This window comes from Hesperophylax consimilis, chromosome 12 (genome assembly GCF_061612785.1).
Source record: "Hesperophylax consimilis isolate HC1 chromosome 12, BYU_Hcon_1.0, whole genome shotgun sequence".
Taxonomy (NCBI): domain Eukaryota; kingdom Metazoa; phylum Arthropoda; class Insecta; order Trichoptera; family Limnephilidae; genus Hesperophylax; species Hesperophylax consimilis.
In genome coordinates this window covers 20,208,664-20,229,570 of record NC_142847.1, presented here as the reverse complement: position 1 = coordinate 20,229,570, position 20,907 = coordinate 20,208,664, and the positions used below count along the sequence as shown (strand labels likewise).

Below are 20,907 nucleotides of genomic sequence, written 5' to 3'. Positions count from 1 at the left end.
CGCACACCGGGATTTAAACCTGCGACCTCCATCTTGCTATCAAGAGCCCCACCACTCGACCACAGACGCCTGTGAACTATAATATTCATAATAATATCAAGCATCGTATTAAAATATCTTAAAATTTTAGAAATCGATAGAATTTTAAGGCGAATTCGTTTAGTAACATACAAATGAAATATTTTTTATAAGTAAAACCGAAACAAAGTAATTCAGCGTAGGAAAGCATTTTTTTACGAATCTTCGAATCACCAATCAGGCACCTATTTATCAAATCTGTAGGACAAATGAGCGTTGGAAGGTCTGAACTTGAGTGGTTGGAGTTAGGTGAGGATGGTAGGAGATGGTAAGAAACTTATGTAGGTACAAGAATTAATAGCATGAAAACAGCAGGAGACTCTCTAAGACTCTCTCCACGGGTTATAGCACCGATGGTTTACATAATATCATGATATGTAGGTAAGTACTCGTTTGTAGGAAACTACTTAGAATGTGATGCCAACACTTTTCAAAAATATTTTTAAATATATTTGAACGAAGTCATGCAAAGTTATAATATACCGTATAAAAGGAGATATTTTTCTTGTTGTATCTTTGGACAACCTCGCTATCGACGATCAAATTGTATTATTCGCATATAGCTGTACATTTATTAGAGGCGCCATTGCGTACTAATATCTCGTAAAAATATATTTCACTATTAGAAGTATTAGAACGCGATAATCGGTGCGCTTATGATGGATTTTTTAGTTTCCGGTCGTTCGGCGTTATAGCGTTGGAAGCGTTAGAGTTCAAACCGGACGTAAAAAAGTGGAAACCATTTAAATGTAATACATCATCGATTTTTCGATATGATGTAATGTACCACCACAGCCCAGAAACACGTCAACTCAACCGGCATACATGAAACCTGCAGATATATATTTTTTGATTCTAGCACCATGCTAAAAAACTATGTAATCCTATTAGATTTTCCTAACTATCTGTATCAAGAGCACGGTCTTTCTCCGCTCGACCGGTTTTGCGTTTCGGTCCACCACTTCGAGACTGATCGGTGATCAGTTTCCAAATCCAGTTTCTCAGAATCCATTGATTAGTTGTTTCATAGAAGACTGATGCTATTGAGGATATCTGCACACTAAATTTCCCAGAATTGATCAATATTTAGAATTGGATACTCCATGCGTAAACTCAAATGCCAAACAAATATTTTTTTCTGACTGTTAACTTCGCAACCAATAAAAAGGTAAATGTAAAATATTCAAATTTTAACGGCTCTCTTACTTGCGGCAAAAAAGTTTTGCGTTATATAGGTACGATTCAATGCTGTAAATCTCCCCCATTCTATCGTTAACATTAGATTGCTGATGATTGAGGGTAGAGACAAAGTCAAAAGGGGCGCATGTTAATATGGATTTCATGTTAAATAAAAAGATAACGCTCAAAACTAGGAATCAAGTCCAGGGTTTCTTGTCTTGCCGGGACAGCGTCTTAACCACAAAACCATTGAGATCTAGTTGTTAAACGTCGTATTTGTCGATCTCATATTTTAAATTCAGAAATAACAACCATTTTTTTAACCAAGTCTGAGGCTAGACACCGCGTCGGTGGAGACCGGATTTGCAGGTGGTGTTCATCGCTGGTGAAGATGTTGAGTCTTCCTGGTACTCCAGTGTAAAGTATGTGGTGACCAGGGAAAACATGTAACAAGGCCAAGACGCTGTTGTAATCCCGCGGAGTTAATGGCTCATGGTAGTGTGGTGAGGTAAGAGTGAGGTGCGGACGTCTTGCAGTATGTCGGTGTGGTATGCGGAGACGAGGCACAGCGCGGTTGCCAGCGCACGTAACGAGCGACGTTTGTATGGTACTGACTCATTTATAGGACTGACTGCATGTACCGCGTTATATATTGGGCGCATTTAGAAAAACAGCATTCGGGAGTAGGTAGGTTGGGGGCTTCGCTATTATTCTGGATATGTACTTGCAGCGTACATTTGCCGTCTCACTCGTAGGTTCCAATGTGATGCGCGTTGCATGCTTAGAATTTCTATAACTTACTAGTAGCTACAGCTACGACGTTAATTACTTCTCTTTTTTATGTTTGTATGAACTGCATTGTCCATGTGAAATTTATAATTTTGATGTTCAAATACATATAATTGTATTCCCACTTCCCACCTTCTAGTTCTGTTTAGTAAATTTCTCCCGTCCCTAAAAGAGTTCCGCTAGGGATTTCTGTGTAACAAAGTTATAATTTATGATTGCTAAATACCTACCACAAAAATCTTAACCGATATAATATATTGGCAATGTTTCAACGTGGATTTGAATCCGCATCCTTCATCCTTTGTAGTCGATGGCCTAACCACTCGACCACGGAGGCCGTCAATAATATAAAAATTAAAGTACACGACAGTTCAATTTTTACAAAAAAAAAATATATGCACTTAAACATTATTTCCGGGTTGCAAAAGATTACCTCAAACAACAATGCATTATCCTTGTGAGATTGCTTGCAGAATATAATATCTGTGTGCGCCTAAACTTCTCATCTTCCACTGCAACTTTCTGGAGCATATTGCAACTGCAATTATTGTAACTACAACTATTGTAAATGCAACTACAACTAAAACTCGTGAACAAGTACAAGTAATTAAAGTTTCCGCTGTGCAATGTCACACGATATGATGAGGCGATGTTTCAATGCGACAAATGAACTTGAAACTGGAAAACAAGTGGTGAGAGTTGTACGACATCAGTTTCAACTAGTTGCGACTCGAACACATTATCGTGGCACAAGTACTTGCTATGTATACCTATTGTGCGATTTCGATGGATTTCGATTAATAAAAAAAAATTTTGGCCATTATTGGCTGAGCGTAGTTAAATTTTATTTTGACTCGACCGTATTGCATGTTCCGTTTCCGCTTCATGATGGTGACCGTTTTAATTGTTCAGAAATGATTATTTTTTTAAATGTGAAATCGACTTGTTTATTTGGAAATTCTTACCCGTTTTTTTCAATATTATGGTAACTTCATCTAATATGCCCGAAGAAAGTATGAAAAATGAATTGTCACTGAGATAGTGACTTTTCTTCGGAAAATTGTATTATTATTCCATATTTGAATTTAAAAATGTTACATAAAATATGTGGTTTATAATTAAGCGGTAGGTTGGTATCTTAGTACATATTTTCAATTCTTATGATTTCAGAGGGAATTTTGGTTGGATTTATTAAATAAGATAAAATTTGATAAATATTTTTTTGATCCCGTGGCTTACTCTTCACAGAATTACCACTTGTAAACATTTTGATAAAAATGAATTAATATTCGAATAGTCTTGATAAATCAAGAATTTTTTTATATTCGTATTTAAGTTGACAAGAATTAGTCACAAATTTATCTATTAAAAAAAGTGACAGTAGCGCGCGACGAGGATTTGATTTTTATACAAATCTTCAATTTTATTTCGGGTTTAATGAAATTTCGCACAGTTGACTTTCAAAACAAGAGGAAGGTCACTGTCCATTTAATTTTGAAAGCCCTCTGTTTAAAGCTCGGGCAAGACCGGCAACTTCAGCTTGATAATAATAATTTAGATAGAAATAAAAACGGCGAAAGATTTTTAAGAATAAACACGGGAAACTAGCCGTTTTATTTACACCGAGAACGCCCGCGCTGCTCCAAGGAGGAAAGAAGCCTTATACGTGATTCTGCAACCTTTTCAATGAATTTAAGTTGAAAGTCTACGGAGAACATGATGTAAGAAGAATACTTCACGTGTCACGCTTATAAAATAAAATTATGAAATATACGGCGTTTATTCTTGAAAATTGTAATTTTTATAATGTTTTATAAAACCATTTTTAAAAAATCATAAGCTAAAACGAGCCTAGACTATGTTTAACGGTGACCGTTTGAAAGTTTATAAAAAATAATCGTGTATTTAATGGCCATCAAATGGGATGGAGGCATGAAAAGATAATCCAATTGATGTGTTTTGTGGGCATATCGGGATATTTAGCACGGTTGATCAAAAAAGCATTTATAGATAATAAATCAAACTTTTCATCCTTCCGAGCATGACTATAGATCTCTAAAGTACAAACAACAGTACTCGTCAAATTAACTAAGATCATTTAGTCGTTGGGATGTGTTTTTTTTATTCATTGGCTATCTGCAACTTGGGAACGGTTACAAGTTACCGATATTATCGATAAAACCTTTATCAATCGACCGTGCTAGCTACCGTAGTGTGCCAAATTAAGGTCGATTTTCCTGTACATCATGTGAAAATGATTAAAATATTTCAAATAATACTGTTCTTTCATAAACAGTTGATCAAGCTCTTAAACCTATCTGGGAGTTGCAAGGTCTTGTACAAATTAGCAACAACAGTTTTGGTTAAAATCGGTAAAGACCTTTCTTCTATGGAGTTAAGTAAAATAATCCAACCTTAGTAATAGTGTTACCAAATAATAAATAATAATCTAATATATAAAGAAGAAAATCTGTGTGCCACTAAAATCTCACAAACTCTTGCTTAAATTAATTCCTTTCTGATATTTCTAAGACAATCCTTTTTTAGGTCGCAAAGTTATCTGTATATTTGTGAATAAATAATATTGACGTCATATAAAATTTGTTCATTCCTTTTACTTCTAGAATATACTGAATAACATTAGTAATAGAGTGCATGAGAATTTATTTATAAAATCTTCTGCAGTTAAAAAGTCTAAATATGAGACGTCTTACAGATTCCAGCCCAGTTTCCATTCGAACAAACTTGAAGGAGCTCATATTTTTAATAAGCTCTCTTCCAAGGAAATCAAATTACCCACTCGTATCTCACATTGTTGCAGGGGATGCCCCATTCTGCCATTGTAAATGCTTCCTGCTTGGAAACTAAATTGAGCAAACTGAACGCAACAATCGAGTGTAGTAGTATCTGCACCGGGGAGAAAATACACCGATTCGAGGAAAATAATAGCGCATCTAGTAAATTCGACGCAGCTAGGTTCATATCATGTTTTCTTCGGATTCTCTTGTCGAATTATTGCTAGCTTGTACCTACTCGCAAAAAGACCGGACGGAGGAAAAGTTTTATTTATTGGAAATTGAGATAAATTTTAAAATATTATGATTCATGCCGTTTGTAGTGAGAGCTATTTGGAACATTCATTATTTATTCAGAATCAATGAAATAAGATTTTCACATTTATTTAACTAGATATATTATATACATTTTTTATTATTTCAGTACATTTTTGACTTAGTAACCATTGTAAATTAAAATGGTAATTAAAAATGTTTTTCTAGGTCCTCCTCATCAGGGGTTCCTGTGCTGAGGCTTCCAAGACATTTTTTTTAATATTTCAGTTTTAAATTTGGGTACCTATTCATAATGTCTCTTCTGATGTGATCTTAAGTATTTGATATTTTTTTAAATGCTTCATTAAAATATTCTAACCATAAATATTTTGAAAATTTGGGACTGCAAAAAGCTTGATAATTTATTTTGTTTTCGACTTCATGGGATATTTTGGGGTGGTCTTCATAATACCATTTCAAGTTTTAGATACTTGCCAAGTGTGATTTGAGGTCGCAGAACCCCATCCTTCACGGAGAAAAATGAGTATTGCTAATTTATTAAGAATCTAGGTACTGTATTCAAGACGAGAATAGAGTTGGTCATAATAAACTTTTTAATTTAATTTTATAAAATAATTTAAAAAATAAACATAATTTAATTTTTTTTTTTTTTTGTTTGTCTCCATGCATGCTTATATTAAACAGACCCATATAACTATATACTTCTATTTATTTTTCGGAATAACTTTATTGAGTAAAACCTCAAATTGTAATATTTAAATATTGAAGACAATATTAGTGATTTCTAAACAAAAATCTGAAACAGAAAAATCAGAAAAGGAAACGGTCACATCTGGGACTCGAACCCAGGACCCTTGTCTTTCCAGGACAGTGCTCTACCAACTGAGCTAATGGGACCCTATTCCCCTCGATACAGTTAAAAGTGACCGGAAATCACTAATATTGTCTTCAATATTTATATACTTCTAACTACATACTTAGTCACTAATGACTGATACATATTGAATATTAAATATGTTTGACGAAAACAAACAAGTACATTTTTGAGAACAAAACTAATATTTAACAACCACAAACTTAAATCAATATACCAGTTAGACGAGCTCACATACAAAATATAGACCAATTAGACAAGCGCACACACAAAATATAAAAAATCTGCGTCGATAAGCACAAGTTTTGGACATAAACACCACAAATACAGTGGCGTAGCTATGTAACCAAGGGCCCTGGGGCAAGTTAAAAAATTGGGCCCCACTGCTATGCAAACTGATTAGGTTTTATCAAATAAAAATATGAAATATACAAACACTTTAAAAATGCTAAGCTACTTAAGCTCTTTTTGTGCACTGCAGACTGCAGGGCAGTTAAATAAAAATATTAAACAGTAACAACATAAATTACAATTAATACTTGGTGTAGGTTTGGCTAATAAAACGAAATAGAGAAGATTCAAGGGTTTATTATATAAAAGTCGGGCCTACCAACCGACTAAATAACTATTATATTTACAATTTTTTCCTAGCTTTAGTGTTCGCAAAAGTATCAATGACTTCGTTTAAATCCAGGCTTGATGCGGTTTTGTTTTTAATTGCTATTAGCATGTGTTCTTCCCATCTTATTTCTTAAATATTTTTATTTTATTTTAAATTTGCTAAATGACCTTTCAGCTGCTGCAGAAGTGACAGGAATTGTAAAGAATAATAACATTGCTGCAAATACTTCAGTTAGGTCGCATTCTAGCAGTCCATATTTGCTCATTATTTCCTTACATAATTGGTGAACAGTCCATGCTTGAGTTAGTTGAGGTAAAACTAGATGGTAAATATTAATAAATTGAAGTGAAAAACTCTTATATATGAATATTTTCTTTGGAATTCGTCACACTTTTGTAATAAAGTTGCTTCATCAACATGTAATAAAAATGTTGGTGTTAGAAAATCGAATATATAGCAGGGTGTAGCATGCACCAAGAGTGTAGCATGTAACGTATCTGATACTGTATCAATCTGCAAGTGGGTACGGCTCGTCCACGGTAACCGCGTATCCAGCTACGACCTCCCGGATCCGCCTTTAGTGCTCGCTATGGTGCTCGCAGTGAAACCGTCGTCGGCGGGTCACTGCGAGCACACTGCGTTCCACCCGCGAGCGGCTCGCAGTAGGCTCGTACCTACGTACTCACTTGATACAGTATCAGATACGTTACATGTTACACGGTTAGGTGAGTACCCTGCTTATGACAGACTGCACTCATACCAATAAAACGTGTATCTAATTGAGATATTACTGTGTCTAGTACATTATTGAAAATCTCAATTTAAAATATTTTTTTTCGGTTTGGAAATCGGTGATCAGCAGCTAATTCATCAAAATGTTTTTTAACTTTTCTTTGCCTTTTTTCTTGAAAATGGGTATCAATACCATATTTTCTTTCATTGTGAAACTATGGTAATGGGTATCAATACCATAGTTTCACTGGCTTTGCACTTGAATAATTCGAAATCATTTCTATAAATTTGCAACTTTGCTTTGGTCTCTGCTAAAACTTTACTCGCCTCGCCCAAATTGATGTCGCATTTTTGTAAAATTTTGGATGCATAATTGATGTCGTTCAATACACTGTGCATGAATTTGCAAAGCAACACGAACTCGAAATTTAGCATTTTTGTTTTAATACTCTCTGCTTCGCTACGCTCATCTTTATTAGGACTCTTTAGAACTATTTCTGATAATGCTTTGATAATATCAAAATAACGAAGTTTTATTGCAGATATCGTATTGATGGTACTGGACCATCTAGTCGGATTTAGTTTTTTTTAGAGTGGTGTCCGATTCGCCAGTGAATTTTGACAGTAGATCTCAACGTTTGATGCTGTTTCCGAAAAAAATATACAAATCCTGCAAGGTTGCGAAAAAAATCTCTATTTCCACTCTCTATTTATGTTCAGTTTTCAAAAATCCACAAAAATTTAAGATTCTCTACATATCTTACGTCCGAAGCCACCTAGAGTATGCATCAACAGAGTGGAACCCTCATAGTTCTACATATAAATGAATCATAGAAAGAGTTCAGAAAAAGTTTTTGAAATATGTCTTTTATCGCATGCGAAATGATGAAAACAATGTGTCCATGAACCTTAAAACTCTTGATCAACGCCGAGATATCAGAGACCTAGTAATGCTATATAAGATAATCCACTATTTTAATTGATAGCCCATACCTTTTACAAAATATTCATTTCAGATGTCCATTAAGAGTAACTCGATCTCCGGACACATTTTATATTCCTAAGAGCAATACTAATTATCTTGAAAATGTATTTATAAGAAGAAGCTGTAGCACCTTTAATAGATTATGCACAAATATCGATGTGTTCAATACGAGCCTCGCAGGATTCATAGCATTCCTAAGAGAGTAGCGTTCGATCGTTGCGGGAAACTTAGTAGTGTTAGTGTGTGTATTGTTTTTGTATGGGTTGAATCTGTAGTCTTTTTATTTTTACTTTTTTGGAGATTTTCCTTTTCTACTAGTTAGTATTTATATTGTATTGTATTATTTATATTCATATGTTTTTCTACCTATATATAAAATGAAACTTCTGTGGAAACTTTACTGGTTTATGGAACTTGGTAAAAATGATTTGTATTAAAATATATTTGTACAACTGTTTGTTTCCCAAATAAAATAAAATAAAATAAAAAAAATAAAAATAAACTGCTAACGGCATCATTTATCACCTAATTTAAATAATGAGTGGCACAATGTACGTACTCTGCGTTAGGCTGGATATCCTTAATATGTTTTTGTACACCATTGTACACACCACTCATCACACTGGCACATCATAGCCTTGCCCCACACATTATACTCACCACTCATCACACTGGCTCCATCATAGCCTAGAAAAACTTATTTTACTTCTATGCAGTGGTTATTACTGCATACCTCACAACAATGCTTAGCTGATCTACCTTCGATATGTCTTGTGTCGTGTAATGATCTGCCCTTTCTACTTCAAACTTTTCCTTCTCTTCTTTCTACGATACATTTTTCTTAAGTCCCGTAGGTAACTTTTCCATAAGGCTTTGGTTTTTATATATCCGGGGTAGGAAGGTCCTCCCTGCCGCCTTTTCTTTATTACACACCCCTTCAAGTGTGTACATCCTAGTTTGTCTACGTGACGTACGACCTTGAACGTACTCATTTCACGTGACGGTTCAGTATAAAAAGGCTTCACCGAACGTTGTGTTGGGTTTTTGTTTCTCGGTTTAGAAACCTAGTTATTTATGTTTTGTGTGGTATCCCTTGGTTCTTTTGAGATAGAGTGGGTTGAATCCATTACCGCTGTTTTTCAAAACCATTTCATAAACCTTATCTTCTAAGTTGCCTGCTCACCCCCCCCTAGCTACTCGATTCTACCTATCGTAGGGTAATGTGAATATAATAAAGTGTTAGATTTTATATATGTGATATACATACGATAAATTTATGGTGTTAGTTGTCGGCGCCATCCATGTATATATTTTGGGAGGGGAAGGAGAGGAAAGGAAATGAATTTTTTTCAAGTTAAGATTGGCTCCTCCGCTTACCAAACAAAACTGATGGATGATAATTTGAGCAAGGCGATCGATATCTGCGTGTCTGGATATCACAACCGGCCGGGTCTCCCCTTGTTCCAAATCGGCAACCTTCACGCCAGAATAAAGAAAACCAGGTCTCATCACCAATTTCAGAATTGCCCCAATCTCAAACACCTCCAGGATAACCTACTTTACTGAGTGTAGAAGGAGAAAGCCATGACATCCCTTGTCACGAATCTAGTCGCGAAAGTGTGACACGTAAGGTCCTAAGTTACGAGCCACCTCTAGAAAACATTGTAACTCCCACGTCGTCGGGGATTTACATCCCTTTCTAGGTCAATACATATATAACACACGACGATCTTGTCGACATTTTGCCCGCTTATTAACGATAGGTTGTGTGCCTACCCATTCAGCCAATTATCATGTGAGATATATGTAAGGTCTACTCGATATGCCAAATTTGGGATGAGGACTGTCTGTATTTTAATATTTGGTTCCAGTATTTATTTTATGAGGTTACTAGCATCCTCGTGTATTAGGTATGGGTAACTCCTACTGAATACCTATCCTCTCAGGTAAGGTATAAACGGATAATTGGTTTGATGTTTTGCATTTAATTTAAAGAGGCTGCCTACCTCTCGAAAGATACCTGTTGAGAAAAGTTGTTCGGTTGGTAGTTTTATTTCGGAGATTACCATCTCCCTCTTTCGACTTTAGATTTGTTTTCGTGCATCCCAATTCGTAACTTAGAAAGTCAAACAATAGATGAAAAGTATTAAATTAGAAAAGTCAAATAACAGAAGAAAAGTTTTCATTTTGTTCCGTCTGGTTGCATCCGAACGCTTTCAATTTGGGACGGCATACGCTAGCAAAACTTCCCCTTTGACTGACTGTACTCCGCGCCTCTCGGCCTATATATGAAAAGTCATTGGCCTGTCTCTCACTCACAGCTGATTGACAATCCGTCTAGGGTATTCCTTTTAATGATAACATTATTCGGGCGGCAGGTGTCGTAAACTTAGTTGTATCCGTCTTTTAAAGGGGGTCCTCTGGAATTTAATAAATAATATAAAAAACTCACCCAGTTAGGCACCTCTCATTCTCAGCGTGAAGCTTACCTGGTTACACTATATAGCTAAATCACTTTAATTTTCGACCTCCTCCCTACGCTTATAAAAGGGTAATTAAATATTCCTGTAAATAAAATTGTACCTCCCTAATCTGTTAGGATTCGAACCCACAGTTAATAATCTATTTGATTCTCTGGGTTTCGGTCTCCGTGGATAGAATGCCATCTCGCCAAATCAATAACTTAGCCCGATTAAACACTTCCTGCCTTTATATGTTCACTTTGTTTTAAAAACGCGATCATTATTTTTATTATTTTCATGTTTTTAAGACAAGCAATCTAGTTCGAACTGTATACGAAATCACGTTTAAATCAACACAACTTTATAACACAATCGCGATTGCACAACACCTGGCGCCCCTGAGGTGGGTTTTTACAAAACGGCGCTCTACAAATTATCCGATTGTTCCTTATTGTCATTATTATTAATTGTTTTCTCACTGAGTCCAACCACTTTCACTTCACACAAAAACCGGTTCAATAATATTTCACTTTAGTTCAAAATTCCACAATATTCTCTAATACCATTTGAATTCAATAATTAACTGTAATTTCAAACAACACTTCTGATTTGTATCCATTTCTCGGGGCTGTCAATGCACCCAAGTTCAAGCCTCGACTGTCCTCCGGTCTCTCCTTTCCCGTGGGAATCTGTTTACTCAAGGCCTGTCTGTCAATAAATCTTCCGTCGTTGTTTAAACAAAAAATTTTTTAGAGCACGTTATTTTATTATTTATCGTTTATTTTTGTGGATGTCCAAAACATCACAGTCGTATCCATTATGATGGCGAAAAACGGTGACGCTCTAATTTGTTCTAGTAGATGGGTTAAGAGTTTGGTCCCCAAGCTCTCAATCTTTTTATTTTGAATCGTTTCACTCAGATATCTTGTAGATCCTAAAAACATAAAAAAACACAATTTCAAAAAAGTTAAGTCAAGTTAAACAGTTAATAATTATAAACAAAATCAAACGATAAAAAACTTAAATAAATAAAAACTTAATGAAATAATTACCTTTGGGCATATCCAAAACTTGCCGCAAAATGTGATCATATCGGGCGACAAGCTCTACAAAGGACAGAAAATTTCCGTGGTATCCTTCCTGACTTAAGTCTTCCTGATGTCCTCTCAAAGCCAAAGAACTCTTTGCTAGGGTAAGTATGATATCGCATAACCTTTGAAGAACCATTTTCCAAAATGATGCTTCTTTGCGAATTTCATTTTCAAGTTCTTTGTCGATAGTATTAGTATAATTTTTTTTCCAAAATTCATACACAGCACATGCTTCCGAATGGCCACTCGAACAACTGTGTTGTTTAATTCGTTCTGATAAATGCTTCCAATCTCGAATTCCCGTACACCAAACATTATTCCTTTGTGAAGCAAATAACTAGCAGGGTTGACAATGGGCAATATCTAGTATTTTGGAATAACACAACCAAAAACGATTAACTGGCCCATATTTAGAACACGAAAAGTAGTACAATTTTGAAAAACACCTATTATTCTGGTTGATGTCTGTTGGAAAAGGTCCTGAAGGCTGTAAAGGCCCCATATCAAGAATTTGACGTATTTCGTTTTCACTTAGGACGGGTTGTTTCGGAGAATTTGAACAATTCATCAAATTTCAACGTTCATTTCCGGGTTCTGTGAAAGACTTATTCAAGTTTTGTTTTTATATAATTGTAGGTTAGTTGCTTGACAAAACTGAAATAAAAACAGAACTTGAAAAATCTTTCACAGAACTTGAAAATGAACGTTGAAATTTGATGAATTGTTCAGATTCTCTGAAACAACCCGTCCTTAATATTTTGTTCGTGAAGTTTCCAAAGTCATAAGAAGATTTGTCGTACACATTTTCGAAAACTGTAGAGGTCTGTGGTTCCTCCAAACCCTCCGCTCTTATGTGTGTCATGCAAACATCATCCACGTTCACATGATCGGCGGCGGAGGTATCTCCAACTGCAATAATTGTCGAATCTTCTCCAGTAGGCTTCTCAACCAACACTGCAGTTACCACATTATTTGAGTCACAATCAAAATAAATATTTTGGCCAGATATACTTGCAGAAGGCCGAGTAAAAAACTTGTCAATTTTGGGCAATTTTTCTTCTATCTAACTAACTATCTTTTCTTTCTTGGCGTTGTTTGCGTTTAAATGCACCACTGGGTTTCATCTTTTTATCCATATTTTAATACGCTACAAGTGTCGTTGGGGAATGATGCACATATAACTTATACATAATATCCGTCAAATTGACAACACTGCCAACCTACAGAAAGAATTTAGGGGAATTCCCTATGCATAACTTTTGAATTTCTCTCAACTGAGTTGTCATGATTAAAGTGGGGTTGCAAGTTGCAACCTGTCATTTTTATTTTGAAAATGGGAGAAATTTCCAAAAGTTCAGTTCGATCGAGATTTCTGGTAAAGATTCGAGGGCCACGGGGCACTACCCCGCGTAGCCCCTAGGTAGCTACGCCGCTGCACTCAACTCAAAGCATTCATTTGTATTCCAAGTGATGTCTCATTAGGGCGACACTGTGTGTATCTAGTACCTTGGAACGTGGTGTAAATGCACTAGGTATTATTCCTGGTAAGGATTCGAGGGCCCCCTGAGCTTGAGGGCCCAGTAGCCCCTAGGTAGCTACGCCACTGCACAAATACCAGGACATTAGCATTCATCAACTTTACACTCGTCACGAATAATGAAGGAAACAAAAATACATTTCACAAACAAAATGAATATACGGATTAAAGACAAATAAGGATTAAAGACAATATTACAAAAAAATAAAAGATTTTAAAAATATACATAGTTCACATAACATATGATAAGACGCCGGGTTACTGGAGCCAGGATGGGGCTAATGGCCTCCGCCAACGCGGTGGTGACCGCAGCCTACCAGCACCAAGCGCCACTTCTGAGTTGGCATAATAAGCAATTAGTTGTCCTTGATTGAACAACAATATTATTGTTGTTAATATTATTATTGTTCATCTATTTTTGGATTTTCTTGAATTTCGTTAAGTTCATTGTGTTCACGTTATTGTTGTTAATTATTATTTATTTTTAGATATCTTGTTTGTCTTTTGCTTTATTTACATAATTACTACTTTTATTTATGTATTGTATGGGACATGTGGGATTGCACCAACCTCCCCACATCCTGGAATAAAAATTATTGTCATTATTATACATAACCGTAGCAACAATTATTATTTTTTATTACTGCCATTTTAATTATATTTAACATAATTTCAATACATTCCTTTTTACTAACACACTTATTTCGTCGTGACAGGTGAGCACCCAGTGAGGTTCACATTACCAAATAATCTATCTATTTAAATAAAAATGCTAACATTCGTTTGTTCAAAATATTAAATCTCCGAAAGTTCTTCTCCGATTGCTTTTAAATTTTGACACAACGTTTCATTCGATTATGTTGTTCTATATTATGTAGTGGTCACTTATGACTGATATAAACATGCTTTTTTTGAAAAACAGCTCCATGTGTTCGATAAAAATGTTTTTTTAAACAGCGCCATCTGTTGGACGTCATAGCAACATGCACAATTGTTTCTCTATCTACACACACTGATATAATAAATTGAAAATTCCTTCAAACCCGGAAAAAAAGATTAACGAAAATAACCCATACACCACTAATATGTTTTTCATGTTATGGTATTTGTGGATCTTATTGCCCCCTGCTATATTTTTTTTACGTATATTAGCCCTTGAATTCATTGTTATCATTCTTTGAATCCAAGATCATCTAAATCTGTATAAAAAGAATGAGTTTTGAGCACACGGGCCGGCCCACATAACAAAAATTATGGGGTTATCTCTTCAAAGGATTGAACGATATATTCGAGGTTTAAGGACTCAAATTAAAATGATTGACTGAAAATGATTTAATTTTGAAATAGCACGAGTAATGTTAGATTTACTAGATGTTCCTATGAATTATGTTTCTTGTTTTACCACTTTCCTTAATTACTAAGCGTGCAAATTTCAGTGTAATTATTGATATAAGCAGGGAGCGCACCTTCTCGGAAGATGTATTCAAATAAGTGAGTAGGTACGGAATATTTAATATTCTTATGTTGACTTAGGTTACCCATTTAATCGTGCACGATTTTTCATTCAAATTCTGATATAAATTTCTATGAATTCGTAGAGGAAATTTGTTACTAACAACCTTCGCTTCATTAAATATATATTTTCAGTAAAAGCGAAAAACCAAATAGTATTTGGCTTTGATTTCTTTATTAAGTTTTAAATCTCTTTAGTTGGTAAAGTTTTACGTAATCCCTCAAAATTATATGATAAAGTCTCTCCGGGATTTGTTTTTAATCGCTTCTTTATTTTCTGTCAGCCTGCGGAAAAGATCTTTTAGTATACTAGCCGAAATACACAGTGAATTCATAATTAAAGCCTCGCAGACCTTTCAAGTTGATTTATTAGTCTGAAAAATGATTTTTTCCTGAATATTAACTTGAAAAATTATAGTTGAAAATGCTTTATTTTTGTTTTAAGGAATAAAAACGCATCTAAATGAAATATCAAGACTTCCAAAAAAGCAAAATGTATTTCGTAACTGTGAATGATGTTGATGATGTGAAAATGATCATCAAATGCGGAGGAGTAATTTTGTAGAAGACTTTGAAACAGAAGATAGAAGATATTGCAATAGTGTAGTAGTTAATAGTGGTTCTATTCGTGGGTTGTGCTGTTAGAGTTGACTCAAATAACACAAAATTATTATTATTTGCTAAAATCAACAAAGGGGCTTTGAGAAAAAACATTCCCTCAAGACCTACTTCATCTTTAGGAATGTTGAGTGGGGGGTCTTTAAGTATTTTAGGGAGGAAAATAAGGAGATGAAGTTCTGGGAGGGAAAGGGAAGATGGGTCGGTAGGAATCTGGTGGCCAGTGAATCCATCCGCGAAACTTTGGTGCAAGGCGATAAGTCATGAGTTCACCTGAAGAGATAAAAGGGTCTCCTTCAAACGGTCTCTCTCTTCATGTCCGCCACACAGTTTGTGGGCGGACCCACATGCTGCAAATACCATGAACCCGAGAACCCCTGCTAAGTCACCAAACTTAGCGAACCGCTTAGGAGGACCTATGGCAGAGGTGTTGGTTATTCAATAAATGGTTTCCGGGTCCTCGGTACCCATATCAAATCGAGTTGTGTGATGGTGCATATTATATACTATACATTTCCGACAGTGATTTCCTAGCCAAACATGTGTGAGAAACGCCATTGTATTGGTAACGCCCATTTCTTTTTAGCAGCGACAAAGTGACGTCAGAAGGTAAAATATTCTGATTTAAAATACTTCTAAAATTACCATAATTATAATAAGAAAATTTTGCTTCTAAAATAATGATGGAGGACTTAGCTAACAGTGGAATTGATCAGAAAGAGGCTTCGCCAACAAAGAGTAACTGTTTCTATTAAATTTGTTATATTTTTTAATTGATTTATTTGTGGGGCAATATGCTGTTTTGTAGAAACATCAGGGCAGATGTGTAATCTTACATATCTCACTGAATTACCCCGATGTTTCCACAAAACGGCATAATGCCGATGTGTAATTCAGTAAGATATTTAAAGTTATACATCTGACCTGAAGATGGACACTGTAACGCTGTCCGAAACGTCGGCTAAGGAAGAAGGTAGCGCAAATCGGCATAATGTCCCAAAAATAAAAAAAACCCGATAATGTCATATGATTCGTTTATGTACATTTAAGAGTAGTAGATACTCTTAGCATCCCTTAGTCGCCCTGGTGAAAAACCACCTTAACCCTTAAATGCATGATTTATTTATTTTTCTGGAAAAAATATATTTTGTAGATATTTACATGTATATGCAAGGAAATATAAAGAAATTTATTTTTTTGTTATTTTTTAATGAATTTGATTAAAAAAATTGTTTCAGGTTTACAACACCAAAAAAAACCTAAAAAAAATTCTCAAAACTAATAAGTGTACCGGAAAAATACGAGTTATTACATATAAGTATTGTATTATTGTATCTACTTACCTAAGAAAATCAAAATAATTACACCAAAACAAAACTGTAATTCTAACCTCCAACCAATTTTCGAGAATCTTCACTTTGTTAAAGAAAAAGTGACATTTGACATTCGCGAAAGAAAAAAAAAGGTGATGCCACTCGATAAAATATATTACCGTGAACTTGATAATTCTAAAACGGCATGCATTAAATATACACCAAAGAGTTAAAGGTGGTTTGAACGGTATGTTGCAGTTTTGCAACAGTATGCATTTAAGGGTAGAATATTTCTTTAAATGGATTTAGCCGTGCTTGGTGATTGGATATCAACCGCCAGATCCTTCACCATCTCACAAATTTTTCAGCATTACATCATTCTCCAATGTAAAATGCCACAGTCTCACTGGATCTGGTTAGCAGTGAATGTTTTGGACGTTCGTTATTCACATAAGAATATTGTATTTAAAAAATAGTTAAATTTTTTTTTCAATTAATATTTCCCTACTTCCTGTAGACATCATCGTACTTCAGTCTATTCATGCCTTAAATCAAAAGAAAAACAAAATAGGTAAGCCTTCTCAGGTGAAAATATTCAAGTATAAAAATAAGTCGTGTGATACGAGACGCTTTCGCGGGGTTTGAAGCTCAGATTTGAATAAAAAATAGGATGCCTTTTGGAAGGCGAAAATTTCTGACGTTTTTGTGATAAATTGTTGATCTCAACGGTGAAATCTCAAAGCTTTTCCAAGCTATTCCCAAGTACCTGCACTCAGTCGGTTACTAAAGTATGAGGGGCTTATCGAATTGAGAAGTGGGATAGCCAGTTTGACGGAAATTTGATTTGAGCTTCAACGTTTATTTTTAATCATTTCTGTATTTCTGTTTATAATTTTTTAAACTTAAAACAGAAATAGAGATTTATTATTACTTTTATTTGAATACTGGACCTGGGAATCAACTGCTCCCAACTGTAAGGATTCGGTGGTACTATCGAATTCACAATTTGGGAGACGTGTTTAGGTACCGCTGCCCCGGGGAACAATTTATTGGATAAACAACACCTCTGGCATAAGTCATCGTAAGTGATGTTTGGTGACTAATGGTGTTAATCGGTGTAGGTGTGTTCAAGATGTGCCTGCCCACTACCTGTCCGGTGTGTCAGATTGGAAGAGGCTAGTTTGGGGAGACCCTTTGACGTCTCCAACTAGTCTCTCGATCCATAGCGTCGTACCGCAACGGGAGGAATTCGTCACTAGACACACTGATCCATAGATTCCTATTCACCAATCATACCTTTTTCATTTCCAAACTTCCTCTCCTTAAAAATACTCTCCACGCAGCATCACCAAAATTAAGTCCAAATATTAATACCAAAGATATTAGATTAATACGTAAATAATAAAATAATACGTAAAATAATAAAATTGTAGTAGTTTATATTTTAGAAATAAAAGTTCAAATTTTGTCTTTGAAATAAAATAATAGCTGAAAAATATACTACAAAAAAAGATGACATCGGCCCTAATAGAAATTATTTTCCTCAGGGCCTCGTACGTGGGGTTAATGTGAAAAAAAAGGTGTATGTTGTGCAGTGAAGGTAGTGGGGGAGGAGATGAAGAAGTGGAAGTTTGGGAAGTACTTGGAGATTAGTCCTCACGCTAATATGCTCCTTTTGGGAACAGCTCATGTAGGTCTCATGGAAATTGTCATGTCTCCCTTACTGTCGTGGAAAGATATATGAAAAACGATATTAGAAAGAGAAAACAACAAACTCTATATTTAAATCTAGAAAATATCTACAGAATAATTAAAAAGTACAACTCTATAAAAAAAAACAAGGTTTTCGACGGCAATTTGAAAAAAAAAAAAGAAATTTTGTAAATTTTTAGTAATTATTTGTATATGAAACTACGAAAAGTAAGGTGACAATAGCGTTTCGTTTTTAATACATATGTCTAATTAAGTGTGTGTGTGTTTGTTTTTTTCGTCATCAATAATTTAAGTTAGATAAAACGTAAGATAAGGAATTTGAAAATTGTTTAATGTGTGTATTAAAATTTCAATGTTTGAAAAATTATCTGTTTATTTCTAATAATAATATTTCAAAAACAGTATTTAGTTTTATCTATAAATATTCCGTTGGTATAGATTTTACTGCAAAGCGGAAATATTCTGACCTTCTGACAGAAAATGCCAGAGCATAGACAGATCTGGTCAACGAACTTAATATAAACATTCTACAAAACGGACACCCACAAAACATAGAATACCTAGCAATACTAGCACAACACGGACTGGAGCCAATAATAAATGTCCCAACACGGGTCACACAAAACACTAAAAGCTGCATAGACCATATAATGATCAAGACAAAACTAAAAACCAAAACAGTAGTACTTGAAAGCACAATCACTGATCACTACATGAATATGATAGCAATAGACACCGAAAACACTACTTCGAAACAACATAAAATATTTACAAAAAAAATAATTGACTACTCAAACTTAAAAGAAAAACTCCAAAAAATAAACTGGAATACATTATACCAAATAGATAATGTCGATGAAGCCTGGAATACATTTACAAATACGCTTACGCAAGAAATAAATAATTACACTACAATAAAACATATAAAACTTACACACAAAGCAAAAAAAATTAAACTATGGATAACACAAGGAATATTAAACTGTATTCGTAAACGAGACAAAATTCACAAACAAATTAAACAAACACCGTATGACATGGAACAACTTAATTACTATAAAAGATATAGAAACATATGCACGAAAATTATTAGAGTAGCTAAGGAGATGTACTACAAAGAAAAACTTAAAAAAGCAAACAATTACCCAAAGGAAACATGGAGAATATTAAAGGAAGTTACATACACACAAAAATACAAACAAAAAAATACTATCGAACATCTAAATATTAACTCGAAAAAAATAGATGCCAAAACAAATATAGAAATGATGGCAAACCACGCAAATAACTTTTTTGCAACTATAGGGAAAGTTTTAGCGAATCGTAAAAAACACAGCACAAACACACTAACACAAACAAACAGATCAAACATCGATACCCAACCAACACAACACAGATTTATATTAAAAATAAGTTCGGAATTGGAAATTAACAAAATAATAAATACATTAAAAAACCAGATTGCTCCTGGATTAGATGAGATAACAACGGATTGCATTAAAATAATAAAAAATGAAATATTAAAACCTATAACACACCTAATCAACCTTAGCATAACACATGCCTGCTTTCCTAATACTCTTAAAAAAGGACTGGTAATCCCTATGTATAAATCCGGAGATAAAATGGAAATAACTAACTATAGACCAATCACTTTGTTAAACTCTCTATCAAAGATTTTCGAAAGACTATTAAAAAACCAAATAATAAAATACCTGGAAGAAAACAAATTAATCTCGGACAAACAATATGGATTTAGAGAAAAAAGAAGCACAAAAGAAGCTTTAGCTAGTACAATAGATTATATACATAGCAACTTAGATCAAGGGTTTAAATGCATAGCGATATATTTAGATTTGGCTAAAGCCTTTGATTCAATATGCCACAAAACACTTTTTAAAAAATTAGAAAATATGGGTATCAAAGACAAAGAACTACAACTATTAAAAAGTTACATGAGCGACAGAACACAACAAGTCAAAATTAATAACTATACTAGCAAACCACTACCGATTACACACGGAGTTCCACAAGGAAGCATACTAGGGCCAGTTCTTTTCATAATTTACATAAATGAACTTTGCAGCATAGAAATAGATGGAGAAATAATTAGTTACGCAGACGACACAGTTTTACTATTTAAATCTAAGGACTGGAATAAGGTTTATAACATAGCGAATCTAGGAATCACGCAAGTGAAAAAATGGTTGGACTCAAATACACTCACACTAAACATATCGAAAACAAAATTCACAACGTACAGCATAACTAAAACAGGACAGCCAAAAAACAATACAAACACCATAAAAATACACGAATGCATAAACACCA

The 20,907-nt window shown here is 34.5% G+C and overlaps 1 protein-coding gene across 1 annotated transcript in view; it reads left to right on the top strand.

Moving 5' to 3' along the window:
- Positions 1 to 1,794: 1,794 nt before the first annotated feature.
- Positions 1,795 to 20,907, top strand: part of LOC149419308 (hydroxyacylglutathione hydrolase, mitochondrial-like) — a 30,271-nt gene continuing 11,158 nt past the window's right edge. Inside the window, exon 1 of the mRNA XM_089637966.1 lies at positions 1,795 to 1,855. Coding sequence (XP_089494092.1) covers positions 1,795 to 1,855 — 61 coding nt within the window. The remainder of the gene's footprint in view (positions 1,856 to 20,907) is intronic.